The sequence below is a fragment of the Mobula birostris genome, chromosome 8 (genome assembly GCF_030028105.1).
Source record: "Mobula birostris isolate sMobBir1 chromosome 8, sMobBir1.hap1, whole genome shotgun sequence".
In the NCBI taxonomy this organism is placed as follows: domain Eukaryota; kingdom Metazoa; phylum Chordata; class Chondrichthyes; order Myliobatiformes; family Myliobatidae; genus Mobula; species Mobula birostris.
In genome coordinates this window covers 23,274,607-23,289,621 of record NC_092377.1, presented here as the reverse complement: position 1 = coordinate 23,289,621, position 15,015 = coordinate 23,274,607, and the positions used below count along the sequence as shown (strand labels likewise).

Sequence of the window (15,015 nt, the reverse complement as noted above, 5' to 3'; positions counted from 1 at the left end):
CCAATTCTAACTTCATGTAATTTTGATGATCTCATTGATATTGCCTTTGTGAAAAATGACCAAACTGCCAAGCAGAGTAAACATTTTTTGCAATTTTTCTTTTCAGTTTCAGTAGAGTACAGATGGCTTTCACATGCTGCATTATTGCTACTGGAGAAAGCTTTCCTCCTTGTGAAAGCATTTATTCCAACCATAGAACTCTGATTACATACAAACTCACAATTGAAGACGAAAGCATAGATGGACCTGATGGTAGTGAAAAATAGGACAGTAAAGTTGCTTTTCTATTGCAAGAAACATGGAAGACAACTGCGGGTACCAAACCAATACTGCACATCTTCCAGTAATCCTATATAACCTTACACCAGCAGTATTTTGGGACGAAGAGTCCACAGACTGCAGAGGGGGAAAAAAAACTAAGAAGTGCAAAATACTGTGACCTATTGACTGGTTTCCAAGACATCAAGCATCTAACTCCAATATCTGTGCTACAACCCTCACCTCAGAGATTTCATTGTTAGCTCCTTACTATAATAAGTCTGATTTCAAAGCCAATATATACACCAAATCATGAAAATAACTAATGTGGTAGATGCAAGAAATTTGTGAAGAACAAAGTCACTGAAAACAGGTTCTTGAACAACAAATGTCATTACACTGGACTATAATTTACAATAGCTTCAATGCAATCCTATCATTTTATGATTTAGTATAATTTTAATTGGGACTAGCGGGTTTCTGAATCATATCCCCCCTCCTCTGTACAAACAAGCAGGCAAAACAAGTTCAAAATTTAAGTGATTTTTCTGTTAATGGCATAAAGAACATTTATGCAGGTAAACAAACCCTACAGTGAAGAGATAAATAAACCATAATGCTATCAACCTACCATTCACCAATAAATAGACAAGTGCTGGCAAATGGAGCACATTTTCCCCAATACATTTGCTAAATTAAAACTTTGGGTAACAGTAATACTGATACCAAAAGGAAAAAAACTAGACTATTTCCCCTCGATCTCTGTAAGTCAGTACAGTACTGATCTGGGAGAAAATAATATTACAATGCAACTATATTGTTCTCAAGAAATTAAAACAATCTTAAAAATAAACTCGGAATGGGATTCACATGTAGAATAGATGAGGGAAATTTTGCAATAAGCCCTGAAACAAAATGTCAGGTATTTAATGACTGTCTATAAATGGAATTATGAACGTAAAGTATTTTAAAACCATACCAAAGTGCTAAAAAATACTGTACCCAGTGAATTTGATTGGGATATTAAAAATAAAAAGCAGTAATCTAAATTTTTATTGAGTCAAAGTCATGACAAACTTTATAAGATATGCCTCCTGATAAGCTCAGAACAATTAGTCATGGTACTATTGAAACAACAGCCCATATGGAAATGTATTTGAATTGAATTGACTTTATTACTTACATCCTTCACATACATGAGTAAAAATCTTTACGTTATGTCTCCGTCTAAATGTGCAATTTATAATAAATAGCATGTACAATAGGATAGTCAATATAACACAGAAATACAATTGTGTCAGCATGAGTTAAGCAGCCCGATGGCCTGGTGGAAGAAGCTGTCCCGGAGCATGTTGATCCTGACTTTTATGCTGCAGTATCGTTTCCCAGATGGTAGCAGCTGGAACAGTTTGTGGTTGGGGTGACTCGGGCCCCCAATGATCCTTCGGGCCCTTTTCACACATCTGTCTCTGTAAATGTCCTGTACAGTGGGAAGTTCACATCTACATATGCTCTGGGCTGTCCGCACCACCCTCTGCAGAGTCCTGCGATTGAGGGAAGTACAGTTCCCACACCAGGCAGTGATGCTGTCAATTGTGCCCTTATAGAAAGTTGTTAGGATTTGGGGGCCCATACCAAACTTCTTCAACCATCTGAGGTGAAAGAGATGCTGTTGTGCCCTTTTCACCACACACCCAGTATGTACAGACCACGTGAGCTCCTCGATGATGTTTATGCCGAGGAACTTAAAGCTGTTCACCCTCTCAACCCCAGATCCATTGATGTCAATAGGGGATAGCCCGTTTCCATTCCTCCTGTAGACAACAACTAACTCCTTTGTTTTTGGGACATTGAGGGAAGAAGTTGCTTTTTGACACCACTGTGTTAGGGTAGGCTGCCTCATTATTATTTGAGATTAGGCCAATCAGTGTTGTGGCATCAGCAAATTTAGTTAACAGATTGGAGCTGTTTTACACTCACCTGGTTTAAATGGAAAGTTATCCATCATTTGAAGTCCACTAACTATTAGAAGAGATGGATTGAACTGTTTAAGTTCAGCCTGAAAGTCCTCCAGTGATTCCAAAACAGGATTGGATGTGTCGCTGTGGACTATGAACCTATGGAAACAAGGAGTTTTAGCATTAAAGCTGCCAACTTCACCATATTTCACAAAATTAAAATACTAAGAATCAAATTTGCATGGAAAGAAAATGTGGAACTGCAGAAACACATGCAGTCACTGTATATGAGAGTAGACATTACTTGATCTATGTGCAAATTCAGAACTGCTCCCCGCAAAAACTCCTTCATTGCTCCATTGGCAACTCAGTTTTCAGAATGTTGTGTCCATTAGCAAGGTCAGCATTTATCACCTATCCTACCTGCCCTTGGAAAGATGATGGCCAGCCACCTTCAACTGCTGCAGTCCTTCCTGCAACAATGCTGTTGATTGGGAATTCCGGGATTTGAACTGTGTGATAAAGATTTAGTCTCCCCATTGCAGGGGAGAATTCATGAGCACAAAACAAAGCCTTCGAATCAAAGTACGTGCATGTCTCCACATACAACACTGCTATTCACTTCCTTCTGGGCATACTCAGATAATGCAAGAAACTGAATAGAATCAATGAGAGACCACACCCAACAAGGTGGGCAAGCAACTAATGTTCAAAAGACAACAAACTACAAATACAAAAGAAAATAGAAGTAATAAAGAATAATTGCAAATAAACCCTTCTCAAGCTTCCAGGCGGGTAAAGGTATCGATTTTAACCAACGTTTTGATGACAAACTCAGCCACCTTCATTAGGAATAATGCCTGGGCATGTCTAGTCTGGTGGTATTTATACGTTCTCCCATCATCTGTCCCTCCTGATTGGTTAGTCCTCATCAAATCAGGTTTCCACTGGCCCACCTTGTTTACAATTGAATTCCAGTTCTTCATTTGAGCGAGGCTTTCATCTTTGTTAAAATTCTTTTCCTCTAGTTTTATTTCAATGGCTTCTTTCACCAGCTGGTCCCAAAAGCCTTTGGCGCAGCACAAGTTTTGTGCCGTCGAAGTCACTCCTACGGCTATTGTAAATGCAATGTTCTCTACCACCAATTTCTCTGGGTAACCCAAACAGATACACCTCCTCTGCTTGTTGATGTGAGTTTCTACCGTGCGTCATCTGGCTGATATATGCTGCTCTGCAGTCACAGTGAATCCTGTAAACACCAGCCATCCTGAGTCCCAGGTCACCTTTGACCCACAGAAGCTGTGAATTAATAATTGCTTATTAATAAGTAAGCAACAAATATCAAAAACATGAGATAAAGAGTCCTTGAAAGTGAGTCCATAAGTTGTGGGAACAGTTAAGTGATGGGGTGAGTCAAGTTATCCCCATCGGTTCAAGAGCCTGATGGTTGAGGGGCAAGAACCATTCCTGAACCTGGTGGTGTGGGTCCTGAGCCTCCTGTACCTTCTTCCTGATGGCAGCAGCAAGAAGAGAGCATGGCCAGCATGGTGAGGGTCTTTAATGTGGGATACTGCTTTCCTGCGACAGTGCCCTGTGTAAATGTGCTAATGTGCTCAATGGTGTGGAGGGTTTTATTCACGATGGACTGGGCCATAATAACTACTTTTTGTAGGATTTTCTGTTCAAGGTTTTCATACCAGGTTGTGATGCAATCCACTCAATACACTCTCCACCACGTGTATAGAAATTTGTCAAAGTTTTAGATATCATGCCGAATCTTTGCAACCATCTCAAGATGTAGAAGCACTGTTTTGCCTTCTTCATGATTGCACTTCCATGGGGAGCTCAGGACAGGTCCTCTGAAATGATAACACCAGGAATTTAAAGTTGCTGACCTTCTCCACCTCTCATGAGGATTTGCTTATGGGTCTCCAGTTCCTCCTCCTGAAGTCAATAATCAGCCCCTTGGTCTTTCTAACATTGAGTGGAAGGTTGTTGTGGCACCACTCAGCCAGATTTTCAACCTCCCTCCTATGTGTTTTTTCGCCCAAAGACACTAAATTGAAAATAGTACAAGTGAATCAGCCTTGATCTATTGGGTCCCTGATAATGAAAAGAGTTAAAAAGGTAGGTACCTTCTGCATTTGCTAGATAAGGTGCTGTGAGGAAGGAGCAAGTATTGTCAGAGATAGAAAATGATCCAGGGAAGCAGAGAGAGAATGATCCTTTCAGAATGCTGAAAGGGGTCGGGTGAGAGGTGGAAGATTATTCTGAGGGCTTCACTCTGAAGGTGACAGAGCATGATCTGCTGAATATGTTGACTGTTAAGGATGAACTATGCAGAGGGAAAGCTTACCGAAAGTGAGCATATGAAATGCCATTTTAAGTACTTCTTAAACCTCAAGCAACACATTTCAGATTTATACACTTACCAGGAGAAACACATTTTGTTCCATCTCTGCTTCTCAGGCCTTCCTAGACTCTACCATTCAGTATGCATTTCATAGCCTAATAGGTACTCATAAAATTCATTGCCCCACTTTTTTGCAGGTTGAAATTTCATCTGCTAATTCTCTGCCCATCATACCAACTAATCAATACAATTCTCTAGCCAAAGACAACCTTCCCCGTCATCAACACCTCTGTCAATTTTCATATCACTTGCCAATATACTCCTACATTCATATCCAGATCATTAATGTAAATACCAAAGAGCAAGCATTCCTATGGTATACACCAATGGTTGCAGACTTCTAATCACAAAAGCAACTATAAATTGACATCCTCTCACCAAATCAATTTCAAATCCAATTTGATGAACTGCCCTGGATCTCATGGACATTTATCTTTTGGACTCATCTCCTATGTAGGACTACAAGGCTGTTAACTGTGGTGCACATAGATAACATAAACCACATTTAACCAATCTCCATCAAGAAGGACCAGCAGTAAATACAGTCGTGTATCATCCTGACTTCGAAATATACTGCCAATCATTCTTTATGATACCATCTGCCCAACATCCCTTAAGGAGTCCTTCACCAGAAGGACAGCAACAATTCATAGTGGGTCGCCACCTTCTCTAGGATAATTAGATAATACATGCTGGTGTGGCCAGCAACAGTTACAATACTGGACAAAGGTCTTAGCTGCATATACATAGCAATGGTAGCTTAGACTTTTGCACAGTACTGTAGTAATTTATGTATTGCTCCATACTGCTGCAAAAAAAAAGTCATGACATATGTGAGTGATGATAAACCTGATTCTGATATGGGTCTCTATTGTGGACTGAGAGTGGGGAGAGGGCAGGGAGAGGGAAATCATGGTTGGGAAAAGAGGAAGGGAGAGGGGAGGGTGCGGTAAGCACCAGAGAGGCATTCTGTAATGATCAATAAACCAATTATTTGCAATCAAATGAACTTGCCTGGCATCTCAGGGCTGGATGTGTCTGCACCACGCCACCCCCACCCCGGTACTTCTCTGCCACAACACCCCGCGGCACTCCACCCTTGCCATCCTTTGTTCCTGCCAGATTTACAAACTCACTCTCCACTCCATGCTGACAAAGACAGTACTGTGCAAAAGTTTTAGACACCCTAGCTATATATATGTGCCTAAGACTTGCACAGAACTGTAGATCCCAAAAGAAAACTGAAAGCAATAATCTTCAGAAGTATTAAATCAAAGAAATTTTGCATAAATCAAAGGCAAGGACTTAAAATGAAAACTAAAATTTTCTTATATCTATATTTTTTTATATATTATATTCTCTACAAGAAAAAGGTTATAAATGACATATGGATTTCCAGTACTTACTCTACTCAACAATATTTTACTATACCTAAAACAATTGTCCTATATCAATTGACTGTTCATTGTGCCACAAACCTGTTTGCTCTTCTTGACACTAACTTTCCCCATTTGGAACCAGTTGAATATTCCAGGATGAGATGAATGTCAGTTTCATCTACTGGCTTGCTTGTAACTAGAAGGGTTAAAAAAAAACAATTGAAATGTGGTATAGAAAATGTTGTTTAAAGAAATCTAGAACATTAATATAGGACTGGTGCTTGTTATACCCATGGTTTTGCAGTTTCATCCTTATCAGTAGTTTAACTATACACTGTCACTTACAAGGATAGCTGCGAGCATTACAAATGATCTTAACTCCGGTTTCCAATCTTTGCAAGATCAGTTTGATTAACAGCAAAATACTCGAATTATTTATTAAAACTACAGGCTTGAAGTGTCTACAAAACTAAATTAACCTTTTCCATCTGAGTTCCCACATACTGCACACGATAAGAATTGGGAGGGATTATGGGATTGATTTATCATACAAAACACCAAATTAAATATGAGTAAATAAAAGGAAGGATAAATGAGCAAAAACCACCAACTACTTATTAGCATCTTAAATTTAATGGTGCAAAACCATCACAATCACCGTGACAGTACTCCTCAACATAATAATGGTACAGACTGCAAGGAAAGCTAATAAATAGGAAAAACAAAGTCATATCCTGTTAAAAATTCAGCATCTAAAAATGCCTCATTCCCTCTTCCTCCTAAAGCAGGTTAGATCAGAAAATGAAAATTAGGCCATTTTGTTTATAGTAAAAACAAGTGTGCAGCCACTATGGTTGTTCTATTATCCAAATAGAAAATGTCAGGCAGTACAGAATCTCGAAGGAAGATGGGTATTTTAAATTGAAGCTATCCAAAGATGTTTTAAAGTATTTATTAGGTTATCATAAATTAAAGCTTTGAGGGTTCACAACTAATTCCCAAGTTTGTTGATTGATACAGTATAAATTTAAAACATCTACACATATAATATCCTGAAGAGAAGCTTTGATCAGTAAAATAAATGCTCAATACCAACGTGTCCTTACTTCCAAAATGAACTATTTATATGTCTTCCCACTTGACCTCCCATCCTTCGTTCCAGATTTTTACTCATCTAAAACACTATAGCTCAACCTTTGACCCACAATAAAAGTGCTCATTCCTCTTTTCACTGCAGATCCCTACCGATGTTCCATTTAACTTAAAAATGTAGTTCACATGCACGGGCTTTTTCTCTACAACCTTACAGCCCCTTCTAAAATATTCCTACAACTCCTGCTAAACCACACTAATGAGCAAAATGTTAATGTCTTGGTCCTATCTTTGGAAATTTATCCAATCATCTTTAATTATGGCTATCCTAAAGAGTTTCAAAACAAATCCTGTCAATCAAGCTTTCTATTGTCCATCTAATTACTCAACCCCTTTGTCATGACATTTTTCTTGAACACAAATTAGAAGTAATTTGGAACATATGTTAAGTGAAGGTGCAAGTTGTTGATATAGTTGTTAATATAGGTTCAACTTCTTGATATAAAATAGCTTTCTTTACATTATGTAAATGAACAACCCAAATATGAATTTATTGGCACAAACCAGTTATGTGCTCTTCAAGAAGTGCAATAAGGTCAGGTGTTAGACGACTCCCCATAAGCACTTCACAGCCTTCTTTTGCAAGACGGTTTGCCATGACTGGTGCATTTCCACCTAACGACCATCGTACTCGAGGGAGTCCTTGGGTGGCTTTTACCAGTTTACGAAACAGTGTAACATTGGAAATAAAGCGCCTGAAAATAACAACTGTCATTAACAATTATTTTGAAAAGATTTCAGTATTTTAACTGGCCACAAAACTACAATTCAGCCTATGGATTTGTGCTTCTCCAATTTGCTAGCCAAATATTATGCTTCCAAGCCTATTCCCATACCTTAAATTTTGTTCTTTCGCGTATTTATCCCCTCCTGTATTATAAGCGAATAAAAATTCTTCTTCCATGCTGTTTCTGTTAAGTTAAATTACATTCTAATCTTGAAACTAACCAAATTTTGTTCCCATTATAAAAATATTGTAATTTTATATATTTCAATTGGCTCTTCTTTCTTCCTTAATCTATCCTTTTTTGTAATACAAATCTGATACATCTCAATTTCAGCAAGCCTATGGAACTCTTTCCCTGCACTGCTGTACTGTCAGAAAGTGGCCCTCTCAAACATTGAGTCTCTAAAGAAAAGATACAATGAATATTTTTCAGGACCACTAATTTGGAATGCAGAGTATTTGTTATATATTTTTTTAAAAAATCCAATAACTTAAACTATAAAATACCATGTTATATTAGGAAAATGCATCTCTTGGTATAAAGATATTCCATATATAACCAGGAAAGATTCAAGTTCAATTGCTAGGCAATATAGATTTGAGCTAGAATCTAAGTGTATAATGGTACAAAAGGAGTGGAAAAACTTAAGAGTGGAGAAAAGAATGCCATGGTTTGTGTATCTACCTGTGGTACAACACAAGTAAAAGTTCACAAAAATCAGTTCCAAATAAAAAGTACAGCATATCCTTTAATAGTAAACAGCTAAATTGACTACATGCAGTAGAGCAGCTAGTGCTGCTCCTCAAAGCTTTGCGGGCACAGATTTAATCCTAACCTCTTTCTGTGCAGAATTTCTATCTCCACTCTAGGTTCGTAAACACAAAATAATCTGCAGATGTTGGGGTCAAAGCAACACTCACAACACACTGGAGGAACTCAGCAGGTCGGGCAGCATCCGTGGAAACGATGAGTCAACGTTTCCATGGATGCTGCCCGACCTTCTGAGTTCCTCCAGCATGTTGTCAGTGTTCACTCTAGGTTCTATGGTTTCCTCTCATATCTAAAGACATCAAGGTTAGTTAATTGATTACTGTAAATTATCCCTCCACGTAGGTTATGTGAACAAAATGAATCACAGGGGGAGTGGGGGGGGCAATAAAGAGGAGACAGTTTGCTGGTTCCTGGGAGGGAACCGATTGGGCAAAAAGCTTATTTTTATATTATAATTAATATTCTATATGTCTGCTCTAGAAAGAATCAGATGGCCTTTTCTTACTGTTTGATGAATATTCTATTTTACTGCAACTACAGTAATCCTGTGTTAATATTATTTGGGCTCAGTAACTCAACAATTAAGAGCCCAAGTCTGCATGCCAAGTGTAGAACTGCCAAATACAACACTCATAATTAACGGTGTGGTCATCTTGGACAGCTTCTAAGAAATTACTGGCAATCGCAATCCCAAGAGGAAAGCTCAATTTAAAAGTATGATTTCTTTTTATATTTAACCACTATGGTTCAAATAAAACTCATACTTGCTCTTTCAAATGAACCCATTATTGTGATCTTTGAAATTATGTTACTCTGTTCTTCAACTCCACTAAGCCTTTCACTGTCAAAGAATGAAGATGTATTTTTGCTACAATACACATCCAATTTGGTACATCTCATTCATGCCATTGCCTTACTCGGATGCAGCTCCAGCAGGAAAGAAGTATGCAAAGCTTTCTGCCAACTGTTCTTCTGATATGATGTAATTATGGTGCACTGGATTCTTGCTTGGTTTGATGCCAGCTTTTTTTAAGAGAGCAATTCCATCTGCAACAATGTCAAGACAACCTCCAAAACCTACAGGAAGACCAAATCAAAAAGAGGTAATTATTAAAATTTAGCAATGTAGCAGTTCAGTTCTGGATGCCTATGTCATATCAAACAGATAAAAATGCTCAGATAGTTAGGAATATCTCAAACTCATTTCTGAAACAGTTCCTTGGGACACAAAAGCTCAAGAGAGGAGAGACTCACAGTTTATTATCTCACCTGAAAGATGTCAGTGCAACACTGTCACTTCTACATAATAGACTACAGAGGTATGTCAACTAGGAATTTTGTTTGTGAATCAACAACCTTTTGTTCAGATGCAAATCATGTAAAATCCAAGTCATATGACAATATCCCAATTTTCATAAAATGCTGATTGTGCAAGATAGCGTGTTAGATTTGTAACAAAAGTAATGACTGTGTTTAACAGAGGAACCGTGAAACATTCAATGAAGTCATAATTTTGAAGGGGACATAGTCAGAAATATTAATCTAAGATGAGCGGCCTAGGAGTAAACAGTCGGGATACTCCTTCAACATTGAAAGCAGCAGAAATGTAAGAAAAACCAGAATAGCTTTATGCTGAGTGAAAAAAAGCTAACAGTTGGAAAACAAGAGGAAAAGTACCATATTGCTTTCTATGAACTATTCTCATCTTCTCAGCATCAACACCTCAGAAATGTACATGGAGATGGGAATCACTCCAGTTAACCATTATTTTCGTGTCACATTCAGATACCTCGATCTCCAAACATCGGTTATTTCGATGGCCAAAGGCTGTGCTATTACAATGAGAAATGGTGAATTTCATCACCAATATTTGCCTTCACTACAAAGTAGCTCCTGACATATGCAAAATGATCCACAGCTTACAGAATCTTGCTAGGGCCTTTATTGTCAAATTGTACAACCAGGGCAGACTGTTGGAGGACCTTTGTCTTGCAGTTGTTGAGTATAATATCAATTTTCTTAGATATTTCAGCAAATGCATCAATGAGAACTTGGAAGTCAATTTTTGAATATGCATACATATGTCTTTGTACTGCAGCTCACTCACTCAAGTTACATGATATTGGCTCTCATGCAAATACAATATAGGTTGAACAGGTTATCATTTGTTTCTTTGTCTTTTATCCCTGAACTCTGGGTTTTTAAAGTAGTTGTTACCTTGACAAATTTTATCTTCATCCAAGCATGTCTCGTGAGAAAAGGCTGAGAGAACTAGGGCTTCTCTCTTTGGAGAGGAGAATGAGGATGAGAGCTGATTTGATAGAGGTGTACAAGAGGATAAGAGGCATAGTTTGAGTGGACTATCAATCGATATTTTATGATAATTGGAGGAAATTATTATGGGAGGGGGGGTAATGTCAAGTTTGATTTTTCACACACAAAGAGTGGTAAACATATGGAAAGCTCTGCCATGTGTGGTGGTAGAGGCAGATACATTGGGGGCATTTAAGAAACTTAGATAGGCACATGAATGATAGAAAATGGATGGCTGCATAGGAGGGAAGCATTAGATTGATCTTCAAATAGGTTAAAAGGTCAGCACAACATTGTGGACTGAAGAGCCTTTACTGTGCTGTTAAGTTCTATGTACAACTTCCTTTCCCCCTCCAACTTAACATACTTGCTTTCTCACTTTTCTGAATCTGATGACAGATCCCTGATCCAAAATGGCAACTATTCTCTCTCCACTAACGTCGTTTGTCTAGCAGAATGTTTGGAGCATTTTTTGTTTTGGGCGTCCTGTCCAGCATTGGTAATTTTGCTCCAAATCAAACTCTTTGTTTTTTTAAAAGATTGCAATCCAATTGCATTATCACCAGACAAAATAATTTTATAATTTATCTTCAAAAGGGCAATGAGGGATGAGCAATAAATACTGGCTTAGCTGGCAGTACCCACATCCCATAAATGTATTTAAAAATATTTATTATTTTCCAATGTTGTGAATATTTAGAAGTAGTGAGAAAACTTGAGGTATGTCAAATGGCAAGGTGGTTTTGTGACAATCAAGTGTATCCGGAAGAGTTGTGGGACATCCCTCTATTATATTACTCAAGCCTTTCCACAGTGTCTCCAGGACCATGCCCAAGCCAGCATGATCAGCCTTTTAGCTCCAAAACAAAAAATGTTCAAGGAAATGGGGAATGTAAACAGCAACTATAGGCACTAATCATCACTCAGGAAGCTCCAGGATCTTAATTCTGTTTCCCTTTCCAGTTCAAGGTGATGCTGATCTGCCTATTATTTCAAAGGGCAAAGTGGAAACTTGGAATATTCCCCCACCCCGTGTTATTTGCATGCTTACATTATAGAATCAACAGAAATCTAATATATGATTGTGAATTTGAAGTTTGATGCTTGAGAATTCTTCAATAAGAAAGCTATCTCCTCAAATATCATTGTTGCTAGATACCATGGACAAGCTTAATTTGCTGTTTTATGAGACCTTTCATGGGAAGCTTACTTCAAGTGAGGCAGTGAACATTACGGGATCACTGCTAAATACTAACTCCATGCCATAACTCTGGAGGAAACACAAGTATGGCTGTACAGGCCACTCTTGCATTGTGGAGAGATTGCACTCCGAGAACACAGACTATATCTTCATTTTCTGAAATGCTAAACAATGTCATCTACACATGTCAAGAAATGAGAGTTTAAAATAAATTGTGTGTTAATTTATTTACTATTTTGTTCCCACTTAAATTCTACGACAGCAAAGTTTATGCTGAAATGTGAGATGCAGGATAATGATTCAAAAATTTTGGCATGACAAATTTTCTGAACCTAAACAGATCTAATATAAAGTTGCCATAATCCTAAACTACAAGCTACAGCAAGTTTAAAACAAAAATTAATTGCAGGCTTCCTTTTTGACCTCCAACACTTCCTTTAAGTATTAGAGGTTAAAGTGAGATAGATCAAGTTATTCAAATTCCATTACCACTATTTATTTATTATCACTATAAATAAATAGCCCCAACCTATTTATTTTGGGGTAATACAATTAACAAAAATAATCAAGACCTGATTTTGTATGCTTTATTTTTTTTCCTCCATTTATGGTAATGCTGACCCTAATAAAGTTAAGAACTGTTGATTTTGGCAGCCAGTGCATCCAGAATTCAACAGAAATAAAATAAAATAAACAAGCAGATTTACAGTTTGAATTAGTTATACAGGTACTTTGGGATTCACCTCATGTAAAAACGATCAAAATTTAAATGATGCATTAATTTAAATTAATTATCATTGCTCAATTAGCATTTTTGAAGTTAGTCAAGTTATACCCAACTAAATACACACATAAGTAAGTTGAAACAAGTTAAATAGTCTGTAAATTAACAAAAATCATTTGCCTTTTTAAAAATTTACACAATACTAGTCTCCCAAGTTTCATAGTTTGTTTTTTCTGTACCACGAATCCATTTCCCCCCCCCTTTTTACCACAGCTTTATTTATCCAAAATTAATTTTACAAAAAAACACACACATATCCAAAGCTTGTACTCTCATGTGCAGCATTTATTTTTGTTATTAAGATAAGCGTGCCAGGGCCTGAGGCGAAGGACAGACAGGTTCAGATTGCTGCCCCACAGCTGAACTACACAACGCTCCTGTGGACTTCAGTTCAGAAAGCTAATTGCTTGCACCTTTCTTTTTCTCGCCATAGGGTGCTCGACAGTCCTTTTATTAAATGGGCATGATGATTTTTTTTCCCCTCTGCATATTGGGTGTTTGATGGTCTATTTTTAATATGGGCTCTTTTGGGTTTCTTTGATTCGTGACCTCTTGTTAGGAGGCGAATCTCAAGGTTGTATAATGTATACATACTCTGATAATAAATGTACTTCGACCTTTGGACTTTTAATTTGAAGATTGTATTTTTTTTTAAACTTTGACAAGTTGGGCATTAATGTGTGGTTACGGAACTTAAATACGATTATCAAAATGCATAAAAATGGCCATCTCAGATAAAGTTTCTGCATTACTGGTATACAGCAAGAAATTATGCTGCTCATCTTATGATACAAGTAGTTTTATGATACATAAACCATCAATATTAAGATCGTAAGACATAAGAACACAGGAGCAGCAGTAGGCCACTTGGCCCACCAAGGCAATGCACACAAAATGCTGGAGGAACTCAGCAGGCCAGGCAGCATCTATAGAAAAACGTACAGTCGACCATTCGGGCTGAAACCCTTTGGAAGGACTGGGGGAAAAAACTGGGGAGTAGAGTTGAAAGGTGGGGGGGGGGGAAGAGAGCAATAGGTGAAACTTGGAGGGGGAGGGATGAAACAAAGAGCTAGGAAGATGATTGGTGAAAGAGACAGAAGGCTATGGAAGAAAGAAAAAGGGGGGGGGGCGGAGGAGCACCAGAGGGAGGTGATGGGCAGGCAAGAAGATAAAATGAGAGTGGGACAAGGGGATGGGTAATGGCAGGGGAGGGGCATTACTGGAAGTTTGAGAAATCGATGTTCATGCCATCAGGTTGGAGACTACCCAAACGGAACACAAAGTGTTGTTCCTCCAACGTAAATGTGGCCTTATTCCAACAGTGGAGGAGATCATGGATGGACAAAATGGGAATGGGAAGTGGAATTAAAATGGGTAGCCTCTGGGAGATCTCGCTTGTTCTGGCAGATGGTCTCCCAATCTACTTCGGGTCTCACCGATACACAAGAGGCCACACCGGGAGCACGGAACACAGTATATGACCCTAACAGACTTACAGGTGAAGTGTCACCTCATCCGGAAGGACTGTTTGGGGCCCTAAATGGTAGTGAGGGGGGAGGGGAAGGAAAGATGCGTTTGGTGGTGGGATCCAGTTGGAGATGACAGAAGTTTCAGAGAAATATGTGCTGGACACAGAGACTGGTGGGGTGGTAGCTGAGGACAAGAGGAACCCTATCCCTGGTAGCACAGCAGGAGGATGGGGTAAGAGCAGATGTGTGCGAAATGGAAGAAATGCCGTTGAGGACAGAGTTGATGGTGGAGGAAGGGAAGCCACTTTATTTGAAAAAGGAGGACATCTCCGTTGTTCTAGAAAGAAAAGCCTCATCCTGAGAGGAAATGTGGTGGAGACTGAGGAATTGAGAGAAGGGGATGGCATTTTCACAAGTAGCAGCGTGGGATGAGGTATAGTCCAGGTAGCTGAGAGAGTTCATTGGTTTTTAATAGACATCAGATGATAAGCTGTCTCTAGAGATTGAGACAGTGAGATTGAGAAAGGGAAGGGAAGTGTCAGAAATGGACCAGGTGAATTTGAGAGCCAGGTGGAAGTTGGAGGCAAAG

General features: G+C 38.5%; 1 protein-coding gene across 1 annotated transcript in view; it reads right to left on the bottom strand.

The window, feature by feature from the left end:
• The window catches only part of adpgk2 (ADP-dependent glucokinase 2), a 48,566-nt gene that overhangs the window by 10,415 nt on the left and 23,136 nt on the right, over nucleotides 1–15,015 (bottom strand). The window contains exons 2-5 of the mRNA XM_072264903.1: nucleotides 9,577–9,736; nucleotides 7,665–7,855; nucleotides 6,108–6,204; nucleotides 2,239–2,375 (exon numbers count right to left, since the gene is read on the bottom strand). Of these exons, the coding sequence (XP_072121004.1) occupies nucleotides 2,239–2,375; nucleotides 6,108–6,204; nucleotides 7,665–7,855; nucleotides 9,577–9,736 (585 nt within the window). The remainder of the gene's footprint in view (nucleotides 1–2,238; nucleotides 2,376–6,107; nucleotides 6,205–7,664; nucleotides 7,856–9,576; nucleotides 9,737–15,015) is intronic.